Source organism: Apiospora aurea (assembly GCF_038362705.1).
Source record: "Apiospora aurea strain CBS 24483 chromosome Unknown utg000010l_segment0_segment0, whole genome shotgun sequence".
Classification (NCBI taxonomy): Eukaryota; Fungi; Ascomycota; class Sordariomycetes; order Amphisphaeriales; family Apiosporaceae; genus Apiospora; species Apiospora aurea.
The window spans coordinates 358,194-376,936 of NW_027117397.1; the positions used below are offsets into that span (position 1 = coordinate 358,194).

General features: G+C 50.6%; 5 protein-coding genes across 5 annotated transcripts; 3 read left to right on the plus strand and 2 right to left on the minus strand.

The window, feature by feature from the left end:
- Window positions 1-699: 699 nt before the first annotated feature.
- On the plus strand, window positions 700-1,733 carry PG986_014141 (uncharacterized protein; the record flags this gene model as incomplete). The annotated part of the gene is made up of 3 exons (XM_066850363.1): window positions 700-1,028; window positions 1,127-1,244; window positions 1,320-1,733. The coding sequence occupies 3 exons, from the start codon at window positions 700-702 to the stop codon at window positions 1,731-1,733; spliced, it is 861 nt and encodes a 286-aa protein (XP_066692601.1).
- Window positions 1,734-2,393: 660 nt separating this feature from the next.
- On the plus strand, window positions 2,394-5,073 carry PG986_014142 (uncharacterized protein; the record flags this gene model as incomplete). The annotated part of the gene is made up of 6 exons (XM_066850364.1): window positions 2,394-2,603; window positions 2,709-2,772; window positions 2,813-3,530; window positions 3,608-4,073; window positions 4,323-4,515; window positions 4,856-5,073. 6 exons carry the CDS (start codon window positions 2,394-2,396, stop codon window positions 5,071-5,073), a joined length of 1,869 nt encoding a protein of 622 aa, XP_066692602.1.
- A 1,713-nt stretch (window positions 5,074-6,786) lies between these two features.
- Window positions 6,787-8,498, minus strand: PG986_014143 (uncharacterized protein; the record flags this gene model as incomplete). The annotated part of the gene is made up of 3 exons (XM_066850365.1): window positions 6,787-7,431; window positions 7,645-8,362; window positions 8,431-8,498. The coding sequence occupies 3 exons, from the start codon at window positions 8,496-8,498 to the stop codon at window positions 6,787-6,789; spliced, it is 1,431 nt and encodes a 476-aa protein (XP_066692603.1).
- A 6,786-nt stretch (window positions 8,499-15,284) lies between these two features.
- PG986_014144 (uncharacterized protein) lies at window positions 15,285-15,737 on the plus strand (the record flags this gene model as incomplete). Its single annotated transcript, XM_066850366.1, has 1 exon — window positions 15,285-15,737. One exon carries the CDS (start codon window positions 15,285-15,287, stop codon window positions 15,735-15,737), a length of 453 nt encoding a protein of 150 aa, XP_066692604.1.
- Window positions 15,738-16,517: 780 nt separating this feature from the next.
- PG986_014145 (uncharacterized protein) lies at window positions 16,518-17,626 on the minus strand (the record flags this gene model as incomplete). Its single annotated transcript, XM_066850367.1, has 2 exons — window positions 16,518-16,729; window positions 16,777-17,626. 2 exons carry the CDS (start codon window positions 17,624-17,626, stop codon window positions 16,518-16,520), a joined length of 1,062 nt encoding a protein of 353 aa, XP_066692605.1.
- Window positions 17,627-18,743: the final 1,117 nt, after the last annotated feature.

Sequence of the window (18,743 nt, forward strand, 5' to 3'; positions counted from 1 at the left end):
TTATCCCTGTTGCATCAGGTACCGCTGTCCAGGGGACTGGTCGCAGCGGGGCAGGTAACCCAGCGGGACACCATGGCCCCTGAATCGCCCTGAAATCATCCGCAAGAATCACCAAATCCACTACGCTACCAGCCCTACGGCAACTGAGTACAGTGGACTGAGTCTTGTAATCACAACATGACATTATTGATCAAGCCAATTCAACTACAAATCACTGCATTTTTATTACATCGCGGTCGCGCGAAGTGTGTGTCTTTCGAGTTCGCCATGACTACCCTACGCAGTGTACACCAAGGCACTGCCGGGCAGACACTGGAGACGGCGAAATCAGGTGTGCAGAGTCGCCAACCGTGTCGCACAAGTACCCAATTGGCAATCGAGTCAGTCTCTCGACTCAGGCATCCATGATGGATGTAGCCAATCATTTGTAGCTCGTAAACCTGCGACCAGACGGCCTGCTACATGCCCAACAATTGGACGCGATGCAATCCCCATGGCGTGACTTCCGACCAACAGCGACTGCTGCCTATTTTCGTGTTTGCTGGCAGTTGAGATAAAAAGTCTCAAGCCCAAGCAGCCTCGGGGCATGCTGAACATCCAGAAGCCAATTCCTGTGTTGTGTCCGTGTCCCCCCAGCCCAACAGTTTCATCTGCCATAGAAGAAGCGCGAAGGCCAAGGTACACCAAGACCGCCCCAAAATGGACCAAGAATCCGTCGCAACTCTCAGTGAAGAAGATTTCGAGACGCCGCCCAGCACCAAGAAGTTTGGACCTGACGATGTCGCCTTCCCGCAGCACCTCATTGATCATTCCATCTACCCGCCCTTTTACCGATACCCCAATGGCACCAGGGCTCCAGAACCATCCAATCTGTCCGAGATACGTGCTGCCTTGCGCGAACCACGCCCCTCGTTCGTCTTGACGGACGATGAAGTGTCGGACTTCCACTTTAATTACTTCCCTGCGAAATCAATAGACAACGCACTATCAGACCTGCTTGACCTCGTGGATGCGGACGATCAGTTGTCGTATTTGTCGAGCGATTCCAAGCTCCATTCGACAACCTAGATAATCTCACCGACGGTCGCCTCGAACCGGCAAAGCCGTGCTACTACCAAGGCTCGAGGCCAGAGAGCCTCCAGCTGGACATCCGTGAGGATCTCGATGCTCTCATCGTCCCCTCGGCATACAAAGACCTCCCCGTTCTGCCCAACTTCTTCGTGGAGACCGAATTGCGTGGCTGTGTCGCCCGATGCAAAACCATCTACGCCGGCGCCCTCGGCGCGAGGGCGATGCACAGCCTGCGTTGCTACGGGTAGGCCCGGCCGGGCGTATACGACCAGAAGGCCTATACCATCGCGGCGACGTACCACGGGGGCGGGTTGATGCTGTTCGCGAGCCACATTGTAGGGCCAGAGCAGGGGGCCAATCATGAAGACCTCTGTTACGCCACGACCTTCCTCGACTTCTTGCCCTTGCTTGGCGATCCTGAGGTGTGCCGCCGGTCCGTCGCGACCTACCGCAACGCCAGGGACTGGGCCAGGCGCCAGCGCGAGGACGCCGTCCATCTCGCGAACCAGGGATTCGATTCAAGAGGAGACGTCAATAGCATGTCTAGCGAGGGGGCCATGGTCCAGGCTTTCGAGGCGGTTGTCGACCAGTTCCACCGCATCTGCGATGGACGACCCGCCAAACGCAGAAGGACATACTCGCCGTCCAGCGACGCTGAATGACCGCGTATTAGTCGTTTGTTATCGCATCCATATTTGAAGACAGGCTTGTAAAAAACTGACGCTAAGTTGTATCATTCTTTCAGTGGGAATTGTATGTATTCCCCAAGGTCTCTTTGAGACACCGTGACTGGGCGCGCAGTCAAGCAAAGTGGTCACAGCCAAGCGTACATGAAAGCAGACGGATGAGATGTGCTTCCATGCATTTCTAGTATGATAAAAACACTACTTACTAAAACGGAAACACAGTTGTAACTCCTACAAAGCTTTTGAACGTACCGAATCCCAATTGCACCAAGATTATGCTCACCATTATTCTCGCTTCTTCTCCTTTGCCAGAAACCGCCATGTCGCACATCGAGGCAAATGGAGAGACGCATATCGCTACCGCTGAGCCGAGGGCATGATATCCAACGTGTAATGCGCTCCGTCGTGTGCCGGAGACCGGACAGGGTGAGACAACCCTTCGGGACCGAGCTGACGTGAGCATCACGGCTATAACGCCTAGGCCTACCCCTCATCCTCTCCCATCCATGAGTATCAACCATCAGCTTTTCTTTAGACATAGGCAAACGATCAAACTTCTTACCCCCACTTACTATCGACTTCATCTGGATCTACCCGCGCGACGACATGCGTAGTTGCCTCGTAGAACGCCGACCAATGGCACTGCGACTGATCCTGGCCGCGGCACACGGCCGTGTCGCCGTGGCCGGAGGCGGCCCGTACGACTATATCGTTGCCGGGGCCGGGACAGCGGGTCTCGTCGTTGCCAACCGGCTGTCCGCCGACCCCTATACCTCCGTGTTAGTGATTGAGCCGGGGGGCGACGAACATGCAAACCCCAACGTTACGAGCCCCCTCGCCTTTACCGTCCCCTTCAATACCCATATAGACTGGCAATGGTATATAACACCCCGGAAACATACACCTGGATTTTACAAAAACCCCGACTGACCCTTTAGCAGTATACTTTAGCGCCCTCTATTCGCCGTTTGGACTCGGCCCATGAACGGCCGCGCACCATCGCTTACGCGTATTCGTATAGAGCGGGCGCAGGTTCTAACCAATCTCGTGTATAGACAAGACGACCCCACAACCGCACCTCGCGAACCGTTCGCTGGAGTACCACCAGGGAAAGGCAATCGGAGGCACCAGCACCATCAACGGCATGACGTACCTCCGCGGCGACGCCGCCGAACCCGACGCATGGGCCGCTCTCGGTAACCCCGGGTGGGACTGGAAATCCATGTACCCGTACTATCTTCGCAGCGAGGCCTTCTCCCCTCCCACCGAGGCTCAAACGGCGGCAGGCGCGTCGTGGATCCCGCGGTACCATGGGAACTCGGGGCCGCTACGTACAAGCTACCCGTACGAAATGCTGAACGGGACATTGTTCGACCGGATGCGTACCACGTGGGAGGCGCTAGGACAGGGATGGAACCGCGACCCCAACGGGGGCGATGTACGGGGGTTCGCGGCATGGCCCATGACGGTGGACCGGGACGCGGACGTGCGCGAGGACGCGGCGAGGGCGTATTTTTGGGACGTAGCGGGCCGGCCGAACCTGGACATCGTTCAGGGGGTGGTGAAACGGGTGGTATGGGAGGACGACGGGTGTGGCACGTCACAGGGGCAGATGGATGAGAACGGCGACGCGACGGTGGTGGCGCGAGGCGTGGAATACGAGACTCCGGATGGGAATATGGTAACTGTTGTGGCGAAAAAGGAAGTGATTCTATCGGCGGGAGCGATTCGGACGCCCCTGATCCTCGAACAGTCAGGGGTAGGCAATCCAGAGTAAGGCCGCATTACCCTTTACCCTTCCATTCCTATTCGCTCACCCCCCCTCGTATTCGTCTTAATCGTCTACTTAGGAGGAACGTGAACGTTAATCAGTACAGTATCCTCTCCTCGTTCGGTATACCCACGATCATCAACCTCACGGGCGTCGGCGAGAACTTCCAGGAACAGCCCAACATCGTCTTGGTCTACAACGGCACCACACCAGACGACCTCGATACAGGGTCCATCGCCCCCTACGCCACCTTCCTGACCGCGGGCGACCTATTCGGCGAAGCGAACCTCCCCGCTCTCGCCTCCCGCAACCTCGACTCCATCCCCGCTTGGTCCACGCAGATCGCCGCCGCGAACGGGGATCGCATTTCCGCCAAGGCGCTGGAGCACGTCCTCCGCGTCCAACACGACCTCATCTTCGCGAAGAACGCGACCGTCACCGAGATCATCAGTTTCGCAAGGCCCGGCCAGTTCGGATCGGCATGGTGGCCACTCCTCCCCTTCTCGCGGGGCAGCGTTCACCTAGGCCGCAGGAGCCGCGACCCGGTGAGCAATGGCCTACTGCCGGAAATCCCTGTTGCTTGTTTCCGTCCTCGCTTTCTCCATCGCTTAGAGTGTCTTCGTTCTCTCGGGGAATCTAGTGGTTCGATACCAGATACGCGGCCGACACCCCCCAGATATCGCCGGTCGGCCCGCTCTTTCTCATGTCACCTTGTCCCTCCTGGGGAGCAATTCATTATCCATCATCGAAAGGGCATAAGAACGCAGACTAACATCACGTGCATGATCTGACAGGTGATTAACCCGCAATACCTCCTTGCTGACTTTGACAAGACCATCGCCGTAGCCGCTGGACGCGCCGCACAGAAATTCTGGAGGACGGCGCCCATGTCCGAGTTGGTGGGGGCCAACACGGTGCCCGGTCCGGAGGCGTTGCCGAACTACAATGCGACGGACGCGCAGTGGGAGGCGCACTTGGCAAATACGGGTAAGCCAATCTTCCCTCCTCAATTCGTTGGATATGCCGTGTGGCAACGGTGCTAGCGGCATGCAAATGTCCCAATCATCCGGCGATGCCATCGCCGTTTAGGTGTGCGTAGTATAGTACGCGACCTGCTCGCTCCCTTTAACCGAACATCGACAATGTCCGTCCATTACCACTCCTCCGAACCTCCCTTGCTACCATATCATGACAGCCCGTTATGTTCCTTCCGCCCCCCCCTTCTCCTTTCCCCGAGCCATCGTGGCCCTGGAAAGATCACACCCATTCTCGCAGGCCCTAGGTTGCTTAGAGAACTGACTCAGGGGTTCCCTAATATCTGACACAGCTACCCCGAACCACCACGGCCTCGGCACCGCCGCCATGATGTCCCGGGACCTAGGCGGCGTCGTCGACCCGGAGCTCCGCGTGTACGGCAACAAGAACGTCAGGGTAGTGGACGCTTCGGTGATCCCTCTTCAGATCAGCGGTCACCTCACGGTCACCCTGTACGCGCTAGCGGAACGGGCGTCGGAGATCATAATGAGCCAAGGGACTACCAACTAAAGGTGTGGTCGCGCTTGGCTAGCAATGGATAAAGTGATAATGAGGAGGCATGCTCGAAAATATGTTTTATGTGTTAATTATTAATTATATAATCAGAGCCATTAGTTAGTTGGGATTTCTATCATTTGCCGTGTCCACGTTGGATTACCAACTTACTAATCCGCCTGTACCGAGCCAATAGTTAGTCCAGAGTTCAAAGACGTATCTTGCCACTGACCACGCAGGCGTCCTTAGTTCGGACTATGTCACTCAATCGTAACAGGTAGTTGGAGGATTATCGGTGGTAGGGGTAAAAGAAAAGGCAGACCCGCCACTTTGGTCGCGATAACCAGAGTTTATTCCGATGATTACAAAACTGCAGTATTACCAGTACTTGAAAGATTGAACTATTCCTGTGACTAGACCTATACAAATATTAATATAAGAGGCGTCATCAACCCGCTACAAGGTCACCAGCTCTTCGTTATAACGCTACGTTCTGCATAATAAGCATCTCAAAGGACACTGGTCACTTAGAGGGTTACAACAACGCTCCGGGTTCGGGTTCGGGTTCGGGTCAGGGTTATCGTGTATAACGCCCATTTAATGCCTTTCAAAAAGAAAAAAGAAAAAGGTTCCCTACTCAGCTGGATATCTTGCCTGTGCTCTTGTAATAACTTAAACAGTGTCCTCATAATGGTTTATACCACTCTCGATCGCTTAGTCACACATGATAATCGTCGATATTGCTAGAAACCCGAGGGCTTTACCATGGCATTAAGTGTTAATACACAATGCGAGAAAAAAGTCTAGAACAATGGAAACTCTAGGATTCAAACGAACCCCCGAGTCATTCATAATTAGCACTAATATACATCATACCATGGCGATTATAACGAAGGATAGCGGAGGCACTGTAAATACTCCACATCTTCCTCACGATCTCATAAACGAATGACTTCTTGCTATCTAGCCCTAGTGCTAGTAAAAAAAGGTAAATATGTCGCTCCAAGTACCCAGTCGTTACTCTTGACGCTGTGGGCCACTCTCTAAGTTTCTAGGTACGCCCTTGGCTGAGTCGTGGGTTGGGATAACGAGTGGAGGGAAGCTCTTATGCTGGTGCTTGTGGGTATTGAAACAGAGGTCTAGATGGCAGCTCTCACAGATGCAAAAGTCTGGGCAAGTTTCGCAGCATCGTGCCGATTCCAGTTCGCCCTCACACATGGAGCACCACACCGGGAGCTCGCAAACGTTGTCGTCCACCTGTAGCAGCTTGGTCGGGGGAGCTGTCACGAGCCGAAGGACCCATTTCTTGTCACGGGCGTCATTGAGTCTGCTTCCAAAGTCGTTGACCCTTTGGGCGGTAAGCAAGAATGACAACCTGTCCGTGTTGGGCCGCCCTTCCTCGTCCTCCTTGAGGAGACTCAGCCGCAGCCGCACCTTTCCTTGAGGTAGATCCCCGGGCATAAGCCACTATCCCACATCGTACACACAGAACCTGCCGTAGCTTTCCTGTTCTGTTCCTGTTTTGATCGCAGGCAATCTGGCATCACGTGGATTCACGTCTACTCGCTCGCCATAGAGCGGATCGCAGACCAGTTCAAACAGACGTTCCGAGGCTCGCCTTGGCTTGCTGTTGTCAATATCGACGACCGAGTTGCGGCGGTTATGGCCGTGATAAAGCACGTCGGCTTCACATCCGCCTACCCATGAACCACGGTGGTATATTACCTCCTAGATACCCAAGGCGGAGTTGAGTAGGAGACTTTCGGCGGCAGGCAAATGCATCATGGATAAGGCAGCGCCTGCCGACACGGCGCTGGACCAGTATGGCTCCGTCCGCATGAAGGCCCAATTGACGACGATGTTTCGTTTCTTGGCATTCTTGCGTATGCCCTCCATCATCTTGCTCGTTGCGTGCCATAGGCCTGGGTTCATGTAGCTCCCACCACAGAACAAGACAGCAAAGTCTTTGCCGAGATTCGTCACTCGCTCGATCTCCTTCTTGATCAACTCGATCCCGGGGTTGAAAGCAGCTTCGATGGCGGCCCTGATGACATACCCGCCTATTACCACATCAACTGTATCTGCGCCGCCTTCAACAGTCTTGCAGGTGAAGGTGATTGGCGCTATACCCCTGGCATAGTCAAGTTCTCTCTTTCGTCGGTCGAAATTCCTTGACATGGCGGCTAATTGGCCTGGTGCTAAGTTCTGCTCATAGATATGTCTCCAAAGCTTCTTTCGGATTTCAATGTCCACAATTTCATTGACTGTGTTGCTGCCTCCCTTGGAGCCGGTGGCTATACCGACTGGTACGTTGGATTGGCTGTGCAGGACCTCCCCGGAGTTGTCGAGGAAGATGCCAAGCGACTGAAAGTTCTACTCGGATTAGCATGGACAGTGCAAAGAGGAGGTGATAACCGCCAAGGTAGTGATAACGCGAAGAAGCTAGAGGACATGTGAATTGATGAACTTTTGGGGTTTGGATCATTGGCTGCCAAATTATATAATCAATGAACATGATTGATATACACTCGTACCAGTCAATGCCCACTGTGTCTGTTTGTATCAATTGTAGAGTCTCAGACGTACCGTTGTGCTGCCGCCATTATCTGCGATAAGAAGGTTCAACCCTTCGCTGGCTTCCAAGCCCCCAAACAGGTCCTGCAGTCGCTTCTTCCGTGGACCTTTGCTGTATAAGTCGTCGCACGGCTCCACAGCGTACAAGGCCGTGGCCTGTCCCTCGCTAACAGCCTCATATCGGATATGATCGCCCCAGCTTGGCTGGATGATTTCAAATAGCGTGTCTCTGTACTGCTCGAAGAAATCATCCATTTCGTCCGCGCAGAGATAGTTTGGGAATGTCACCACAACCACCTTGATCTTGACCCCTTTGCCTTCCGCTTCGCTTTCTGCAAATCGATGGAGCTGTTGGAAGTGCTCGACAAGAAGCCTTCGCATTGTGCAGCTATTCAGCGACTTGTCTGCCTCCATAATGCTGTGTAACGCCTTGCCTCCAGGTAGCTGCTCCATGATACGCTTTCGCGAGGTACCAGCGATGTACGTGAGTATTGACTTGAGTGGGATCCGCTGGTCGCATTCCCGGGATAGCCAGCCCGTCACCCATATATCCTTATATCGACCCGCAGAGGCAAGAAGCTGGTGGGGGTCGCTCTGTCGCTCGAGAACATGGGCGTTCGCGTTGTCGGCATGGATAGGAATCCGGTGCAAATGGGGAAGGTTGCTGTTTCCCAGATAATAGGCCATGCTCATTTTGGAGCTACTATGTCCAAAGTCCAAACCAACGCACCTGGAAATAGGAATAAAAGGTTAGAAGGATAGTGGCATGGGATTGTAAGGGGACAGGTTAGTACTGACGCCTCTCCTTCCTTGAAGGTGCGGTCGTGGTCGCTATCACCATATAGAGTCGATGAAGCAGAGCCCATATCGGATGGAGTCATTCTGGCACAGAGAATAAGCGTTCGTTTAGGTTCTTAATCCGTTAGAGAACGGAAAACGATGCTTGGAAGATGTTGTGAGGGGAATACAGACGAGGTAGTCAGAAATAGAATGGGCAACCCAGTTAGCGTGTGGAAGGTGTGCTGATATCCGTTTTCCTAGACTGTGAGTACGTGGATGTTGGCAGGACAATCCATCCGTGTCTGTAATAAACATATAGTACCTTTAGTGACATAAAATGGTTCCTGTTTTGCAATAGTCAATAACCTGAGCTGATGGGATGGTGAAAATTGGAATTGTGGCGTGTTATTTATATTGTCGTGCCATTCCGGCTCTCAGGGGCTGATACACGATGTAGTACCAGGATTAATAGGAAATGCCTACCTTTACACTATCCGTTAATTTACGTACCCCTAGGTATATTTGACTAAAGGCTTCAGTGTCGGCTATCCTATTAGCCTGCTAAGTCCATTAGGTAGTTTTATGTCGTGTACTAAGTATAAGTGCTAAGTTTAAAATGTAACCCCTATCGGCTAACCCTCCCCCTTTTCGTTAACCCTTTAAGTAAATGGTACTTAAAAATTAAATAATAAATTAAATAAATTATTTTTATATTTTACGCTAATAGTGTTATATTAAACGCGTATAAATATTAAATTTATATTTTAATAGTTATTTTATTTAATTAAATATTTAAAAATATATTATTATATTAAAGGTTTTTTTTATTTAAATATCTTTTTTATTATTTATTCTTATTACTTAATACTTTTATATTTTACTTTTTACTATTTATTTTATCGACTTAAGTGAGTATTATTATTTTAAAAAAATCTTTTTAAATTTTATCTTTAAATAAAGGTTTCTCTAAGAAACTTTTCTTAGTAAACTTTAAATGAAAAATTAAAATAATTTTATAAAATTAAATAAATTAGCTTTTAACTTCGTTTTTTAAAATTCCTTTTCTTATAGTTATTTAAATATTATATTTACGTAATGTTTATATCTCTTTTTAATAAAAAGTTCATTTTTCACGAATTTATAACGTGGTTTACCACTACGCGACGTATATTACTTGGCGACGCACCTTAATTTAATTCCAATATAATTAAACTTTAACGCGTAATACCTCTATAACTATAATGCTTAATTAATCCTAAGAAAATCGAATAGTTTTAATAATTTAAGCGACACGAAACGGATCGAATTAAATAAACTAAAGAGTAGTAATAAAAGCTTATAATATACCCGAATTAATTTTACGCTATCGAATTTACGGCCGAACTTTAAAACGCGAAATCCGATCGAAACGACGTAAAATAAATCTAATTAAAAAAGAAATATTTCGTAAATATATAATTAATTTAAATATCCGAGGAATACCTCCCGATTTCGCTAATATAAAAAATATAGCTAATTTTTTTTACCGCGTCGCGCGGCGGCGACCGCGTCGATAAGTATTAAGTTAAGCGCTTTATTAACCGTAACCCGGACTTAAAGATTAAAATAAATCGTCGGTACGATTATTAAAAGGCTTTTTACGAAAATTTTAAAGTTATTTCTATTTAATTTACGCTAGTCGCGAATATAAAGGCGAAATACGGGATCGTCGACGAAAATATCTAGAATTTCGACGAGACCGGCTTTATAATAAATATAATCGAGTTAATACTCGTCGTAATACGCGCCGAGCGACGTAAAAAAGCGAAGTCGATCCAGTTTAATAATCGGGAATAAATAACGGCGATTAAATACATTAATTCGTAGGGTTAATACATTCCGCCGTTCTTAATCGTTTAAAGCTAATATTACCTCGCGAACTAGTCCTGCGAAACCGATTTACTAAGCGATTAAGTAATTAAGCCGACTTTTAATAATTAAACTAATAACGAAATAAGCTTAAACTAAATTAAACACTTTAATAAATATATTAAATCGTAAACGAAAAGTCGCTACCGCCTTTTAATTCTTAACGGCCACGAAAACCATATTTCGGCCGAATTCGAGATATACTATTAAAATAACGATATTATTATTATTAATATACCTCCCTATTTATCGCACTTACTCTAACTTCTTAATATAATACTTTATTTACCTTTAAAGCGTATTTATTCGAAAAAAATCGAGTTATTTATTAAGGTTTTTATAAATTATATTATTAAGCTCGAATTCTTTATCGCCTTTAAAACCGCGCATTTTACTGTTTTTACGGAAGTTAATATTAAATTTAAATTCAACGTATCTAGTTTAATACCTTATAATTTTAACGAAATAATTAATAAATTAAATATGCGTCTCCGGACGCCTACACTTAACCTATCCCGTCTAAAGACGGCCAGTATTTACGACCTTTAAACGCCGTCCAACCCCTAATAAATAACTAAGCACTCTACTTATATTAAAAAAAGGGTATCTACCCATTAAAGAAACTCTCCGACGCCGATTTTAAATACGGTAAACTAAATAGCGAAAAATATAACCAAAATAGCCTATAAAATAACCCTTATACGTAATAAAATACATATACTAAAAGAGGCTAATTTAGCACTTTCTAAACGCCGAAGAGCTAAAAAATCGCGAATCCAGTTTAAAAAAGCCCTTATTATTAAAAAATCTCAATAACTATAAAACGAAAAAAATAAAAAAAAAGCGTTTAACGCCCAATAAAAATAAAAATAAGGGTTCGTTAAAACGGAGAGCGACCGGTAAAAAGCGTTATAGTGTTTACGGCGAGACAGGTCACAATGCGCGAATATATAAAAAAAATATAAAATTAAGCGAGGAATCGAATAGCGAATAGTTTTAATTAATTTCAAGCGTTATAATTAAATTAATTTATATAAAAAAGTCGAGAAGTAAAAAAAGTGCGTCGCCAAGTGATATACGTCGCGTAATAGTAAACCACGTTACTATATTTTTAAAATTATTATAAAAAAAACCTTAACGAAGTTTTTAAATTTTAATATTAAATACCTAATTTTCTCTTATTTTAATTACTATTTTATAATTAAATTTCTATATTTTTACCTATTTTATTCAATTTTATATTAAGTTTTAAATCTTACCGATTTAAGTGGGAAACTACGGAATGTATGGGTTATTTGAGGGGGGGCAGCCGATAGGGGTTGCATCTTACTAACAGTGCTTTCCTTCCAGTCCTTCCCGACAAAGCCGGCAGCGATAGAGACAGACTTCGCAACGCCCACAACGATGAGTACCAGCCTGGACGATGGCGGCGGTGTTGACAAAATCCAAGGCGGCAACACTGAAAGACCCAACTTCGCAGACAAGGATCGTGGGGAGCAAATTGCTATAGGCGACCGGAGACTACTAACGCCGATCCACCAAACACGAAGACTCCAGCAACTACGAAAACCGTCCTGTCCTTCGAACATTGCACGGCATCACTACATAATTCCCACTGGCAGCAGCCTAACGTGAACAGCGCAATTAAATCGACTCTTCACGAAATACGCGTGCTAATTTCCCCGAGTCGCTGCGACTCCAAGAGCCGGTTGTCTCCGGACGAAGCCGAGCCCAGTGGTGGTTTCTGCATCGAGGATTCGCTTCGCAGCACAGGGCAGAAACCCTTTTAGATGATCCCTCCTCCTCTATTCTTCTTGATGTTGTCGTCGTCGTTGTTGTGCCTTTTTGCGTCAAAGGGGTTGGCGCGAAGGCAGACAACCCCTAGCCTCCAGAGAGCAGCAGGACGTTTCGCGATGGAGACTTGCTGACTGCCTACAGGACTAGTACATGTTGCCTTCTGGCAAACACGCATTACTTCGACTATTTGCCTATGGGAACTACGAGAGTATTCCTCTACATGGCTACCTAGGATTGCCCTGCAACCTGGGATGCCAGGCTCGCTCTGTTTCCTTCCATGCTTCCCGTAACACTATTCGTGGTACGTTATAGTGACTCTTCTTCCATTTCGTCTCCTTTGGTTTTCCGACGAGCCTTTGACGAGCCTTTGACGATCCTTCAACAATGCTCGGAAGGCAGATACGAATTCCGGATACCACGACTATGTTCTGGAGGCAGCTTGGTCTCGGACAACACAATCTACCCAGTGTGCTAACTATACCGTCGAACAGTAAAACAAAACAAAGAGTTTCCAGACCGGTCGATCCCCGTTACGTACCGCCTGTACAACAGAATACCACACCGAAGTTACCGGAAACTGTCCTGACTACGAGACCATCCGAATCCCTGCAAAGAATATGCCTGGCCTTTCATCTAGACCAAGACAGTATAGATGCGCTTCGGAGGAAAGGGGCCAGCCCTACGAGACAGGCGGCAAGAGTCACTGCATTGGGAGGATCACAAGAACGGCAAATACACCTGAAAATATGTGGCTGATATTACTCCTATACAGTCGCTTTCTGCTCAACGAATCGGCCAACGAGTATAGTCGCGAAGAAGAAATTCTTTCGGCAAAAGGCCTTCGATTACCCCTTACCCACAAGCAAGTAATCAATCAAAGGGAATCCAGAGCAGACCCTTCGCGTTTCAACAGCTAAGTCATTTTCTATTCTCATGAGCCCTTCAAGTCTCCTTTCCACTCGGAGTGTAGCCACGGTTGATACATGGGCGGGAGCTGACAAGATGTTTCAAGAGCAGAATAACAACGGCTTGGACTAGAACGACTACACACCCGCCGACCTCCAGACGGTATTCAGCACAGTACGTCGATCCCTTCGGTGCCTCAAGCTTCTCCGCTCTCGCCTCGTACCCCCAACTCCCTATCCAGCTGGCCAACCGGACCGCAGCCGTTAGCGAAGCCCGAAAGGAACCGCACCGTACGGCAAACCACCGACAGAGTCGGATCACCGTACCGAACGCCGCAAAACGCCGACAGCTGTACATAACTCCGACATGTATCCGCCCACGTTACAACTCCGAGGAAACGGGCGGACGCTTGTCAGCGAAGAGACGACGGGGTAATACGTAAAGGGTCTGGGCAGCAAAATGGGGGGACAGAGAAAAGTGACGAGGTACTCAATTGGCAGCAGGGATCCGTTCGCGGGACCTTTGTGAACTTCTGGTACGTCGCGGTATTCACGCCTGATTCTGTCGGATAGTACGTCGAACTCGGCATGTGTCGTTGCCTTCAAGAGGCTCGGAGTATAACTAACACGACAACAGCAACAGCAGCAACAACCAGCGGTTGCATTTCTACGAAGGCGCTGGGGCGTATCTTTGACCGCCGGCGAGTGGATACCATCGTCGACGAAACTCCTTCCTCCGAGCGACTCGGCCGGGTTATAAATGGCGCAATAGCTTCTTCTTCCGTTTTCGCGGGGCTGAACCGTACGGGGTAGTGCATAACCCTGCGGCGGCGGCCAGTGCCTGGTAGGAATCTGCAATTCGGAATTGCTTCTAATACTTGGCTCCATGACTTGTCCTAATCTAGTGTGCCTGGGCTCTCACGGGAGCTTGGGGAAGAACAAGGTGCTTGGTTAGGAAAACTGGCGTAGCCCATTTCCTTCTGGTTCCCCTTTTGTTTCGAGAACATGCCTCGCACGGCAAGTGGATTCTACGGGGGCAGACTAACACGGTGATCACAACAGATTATCGAGCCGGTGTCCCTCCTCCCCGATCCCAACAAGACTATCGCCCTGGCCACAGGACTCTCCGTAAAAAGGACTTGGCGGACGGCAAGGGGTGTCTAACAACGCAGATCGACACTGCGACCACAACAGAGCATTGAGCTACAATATGTGCTCCCTGACTCCGAGCAGGCCGCGCCATGGCCATGGCCGCAGGATACACCCTGCAGAGGGTTTCGGAGACGGCAAAAGATGTCTAGCAGTTAGAATAGGGCATTAAGGTCTACTACCCCTCCCCCGAATTCGACAACACTTTTGCTGCAGCCTCGAGAGTCGGACACGCAGAGAGTGTGGCGGCCATGGCCAAGGACAAGCTGGTAAGCGCCAGCACGGTGCCCGCCCGGAGGCGCTTCCGCACTTCAATACAATCAGACAGACGCGAACAGGAAGCACTGCGTACGGAATGAGACCCCGCGGACCATTATCCTGCCAAAGCGGGAAATGTGGCCGTTGCACTATTTTGAACCAGCCGTGTCGTTCGAAGGAAAGAGTTTGGCGGGCGGTAGTAGCTATCCGTCGGCAACGTTCAGTCGAGACGGTGATAGCGAAAGGATAAAGGGATCAAACGACCGTCCTGCTATTTCTTGCTATGTCCTGTTGTACGGCAAAGCTGCTGATGAAAGGCCGGAAGCTGCTGCTTCTTCAACCCCTTATTACCACCCCTAGTAGTTTTCCTTTTCTTTCTTTTTCTTCTTTTACTCTTGGACTCGTACCGGCGCAGGCCAGCAGAAGCAAGTCACTCAAACGGAGCACCCCCTGGCAACCAGGTATGTAATGGAACATGACATCCCCTGTACCGAAAGCAGCTCTGATCGCAAGACCAAGCTGATTGTTGTTGACGACCTGGTTTTTTCGGTGAACCGAACGTCGACTATATCCGTCCATCTAATTACATCCCATGGGACTGGTCTCCATGCCGCTGCATTCGTCGCCTTCCTTTTCTTGCTCAACACACCGCGTCTACCAAGCAGAGATAGAGATGCACCCTTTTCCCTGGTTATAACCCTTATATTGCACATACACCGGCTATAGACCACGAAGCTAACTCGGTGATCTCTACCCTTCGCATGTACCCCGAACCACCCCGAACCACCCCGAACTGCGGCACCGCGCCCAACACCTCTGTACACTCTGTCCCGAACCGAAACCACGGACTCCGTGATGCTCCGGAACCTCGGCGGCGCAGTCGACCACGAACCACGCATGTACGACACCAAGAACGTCAAGGCGACAATCGCCTCGGTGATGTCTCTTCAGATCATCAGCGACCGAAGCACGGCCCTTGTCTACGCCAGCGGAACGGAGACCATAATAAGCCAAGGGACTAGCAAAAACGCAGAACTAGTACCCCGGCAGAACAATGAGCAAAGGAAAGAGCCTGGAACCCTCCAATGCAATGCCATGCCTTGTTTCCGGGGATATATACTTGAGCGTACCTTGCTCCACGCAGCTCTTCTATCTCCGCCGAAATGGTTCGTCTCGGCGGCGCCACGCCCATCAGCAGCTCTCGCCCGAGCGGTTCCCCGGGTACTACACCGCCAGCAGCCTGTGCTCCGTGCGGCCGCCCATGGAGGGCACCGTCCGCAACTCCGAGGCCGTCGTCACGCTGGCTGATGTTGGAGCATATCCCGCGTGTGCCCAAGGAAGAGGGCCAAGAAGCTCTTGCTTGACGACCTCGTCTGCCGTGGCCTGCACAGCGTCTGTCACTGAATCTATTGACAGTACAGGTTACTGCTGGTAACATCCAATATAGTGCATGCATCGGCGAAACCCTGGCATTGGCGCTAGGACGTATACTACACAGATTAGTACAGGTGTTTGTCCAGAATGAGAGCAAGCCACCGGCATGAGCTAGCAGAACGGGCGTCAGCGATCATCACGAGCCAAGGAACTACTCCACTAACGGTGTAGCTGTGGTAGGCCGGCAATGGACGAACGGACAATGAGGAAGGTTGCACTCAAATGTAGTTTGTGTATCAATCGTTGACTATGTAATATTGTACGTAGCTATCATGGTTATTAACATTCTCTATGGTGTGGTATCATACTTCCTTCCAATGGCCGCGCTTCCACAACCCAAGCGCGCGAAGAAAAAGACAGAAAATCAATGCCTGCGTCCGATCCAAAAATGATGCATTAAACTCGCTTCTTGGGGGAAAGTTCAAAAATCCTGGTACGCCTCGTCTCGTCTTGGTAAACACAAACGCAACAGTCAGTCATCTCGACTTGCTCGCTCCTTCATCATCCTCAGATAAGTCGACGGGTCAGCACCAGCGCGGCCCTGATACACCAGGCCGTCCATCCCATGATCCCCCTAGCGAGCTGGACCGCAATCACGAAGACCTCGATCCAGAGCAGCGTCCCCCGCACGGTCAAGCTCAGGAGGAGGTCCCGTCATCGCAGGTTCTTGACACGCTTCTTGGCGATGTTGGTCTTCTTGTCGAGCCGGCTCACGTCGTCGTCGACGGCCTCGAGCATCTCGTTCTGCCGCGCCACCTCGCTGTTGATCTCCTCCGCAATCTCCCGCTGCCGCTGCACAATCTTGGTCAGGCTCTCCACGTCCTGGTCCTGCTCCTGCATCATCTGCTGCCGCAGCTGCAACACCCCTGGTTGTCGAGCTCTCGCGTCCTGTCCGTTTCGGGAAGCGGCGCACCGAGAACCCGTCCCGAGGCCCGCGGCCGGTCGCCGGCACCGCCCAGAAGCGCCATCTTATCGCTCGCTGAGGGCATGCCCGAGCTGCCAAGTGCTCCTGCCTTCATGTTCGGTGCGATGGAGCTGCTGAGCTTATCCAAGTCCTCCCTATCCACTCTGGCAGCCGCTAGGAGATCCTTCCGTCGCCGTATCTCGCCCTCGCCCAGCCTCTTGCTCTCGGCAATAACTCGCAGCCCGTCGCCCAGCGATGTGATGTAGCCGCTCGCCTTGACGAGCGACCTCTTGGCCGCCGCACCGGCCTCCAGGGCCGTCGCATTATCCGTCGCGTTATCTCGCCTGGATAGGCACCGCCTCGCCTCCTGGAACTCAGCCTTCATCTCCTTGTGTAGGTCCAGCCACGTACCCGGGTCTTGCGCACCTGCATTCCTCGCGGCGTCTCGGTTCGGTATGCCAAAACCTCCGCCCGCGCGCACCGACGCCGCGCTGTTGCTGGCGCTGTTGGGCAGGTTCAGGAACGCGCGCCAGGCCGGCGTGTCGCGCCACCGCCGGTCCGGGCTCTCGGCGATGCCGCGCATGTACGTCTCGAGGCCCCGGCGTCGGTCCTCGGTCAGCTGCGGCGACGAGATCGTGCTCTTGAACCACGACTTGCCGGGCAGCGGTGCCGGGGGCGGTGTGCCCACATGTGTCTGGATCGCTTGGTGGAGGGCGGCGAAGTCGTTGTAGCGCTTTTGGACGACGTACGTGCGCAGCGGCAGGCGGAGGGTGATGTTGTAGAGGGTGTACGGCTTGGAGCCGTCGTCGTTTTTGGACAGCGACGTCGTCGGAATGGTGATCTCGGCGGGTGGCGCCATTTTTCGTCGGGGTTGAGTGTGACTCGTGACTCGTAACTCGCTGTGACGGATGGTGGACAATCCACTCGAAGGGGCGGTGGGCTTTTCTGGAAATGCAGAGGAACGCAAAGTCGCAATAGCACCGCAAGCGAGGAAAGATAACACCGAGATGCAGCAGAAACCTTCAGAGCAGGGCGGGATTTGAGAACTGCTACGGATGTCTAGATATTTTGTGTTGGAGTCGAGACGTTGAAACGGGGGAGAAGAGACGAGGTTTTGGAGTCTGTCTCTAGCTGCAGTGGATGAATGACGGCGATGGTCATGCCCTGCACAGGTCCAAGGCGCTACTGCGACGCCTGTACCACTCCCACCCACAGCGACCGCGGCGCTAGGCCCGCTGCACCTGCGCTTGCGCCGTATTGAATGGCTCCCTAAGTGCATAAGGCAGCCGCATTATTAAAAAGAAGGCGGGCCAGACTGAGGTCCATTCAGGAATCAGCCATTCATCCTCCCTCCCCCAACCTTCATCGTCCAAAAAGCCGTTCGAAACATGAAATGAGCATCCAAGGCGGCCCAGGCACAGGCACATGACTGTCACATGACGGCCACGTAATTTAACGTACCTTGGGTGCTTGACTCAGCAGCTCTTCAGCTGTCGCGTGCTCCGATCGTGGTCTAAGAACCTACCCATATCGTCCTCTTGTTCAAGGGCAATGTGCAGCTTTTACACCAGGTACGTAATCGAGAGGCAGACATGCTAAAGGTGCATATCCTGAGTGGACATGTCGTGCATGCGCGGGTATGGAACATTGGCGGAAACGAAGCTGCAGTGCCGATTTCCACCTTTTCCTCTCCTCCCTCCCCTCCACATTTGACAGAAGCCGGACGGAGACAAAGGGCATCCATCGATCGCATGGCCCCAGCGTCGTGCATTGATCTCTTGGAATGAGGGCAGGTGGGTTGTACGATTCAGGCACCAGGCAACAAGCCCAAAGGTCACATCGGAGCCGACTCATTTCACCATGCGATTGGATGCTGCTCTTGTTTATCTTCCGCCTAACAGGCACCTGGACAAGCTTGGCTTGTCGAATAATCCGTTCTTCGGGAGATTCGGGACAGGATGCAGATTTCGAAACTC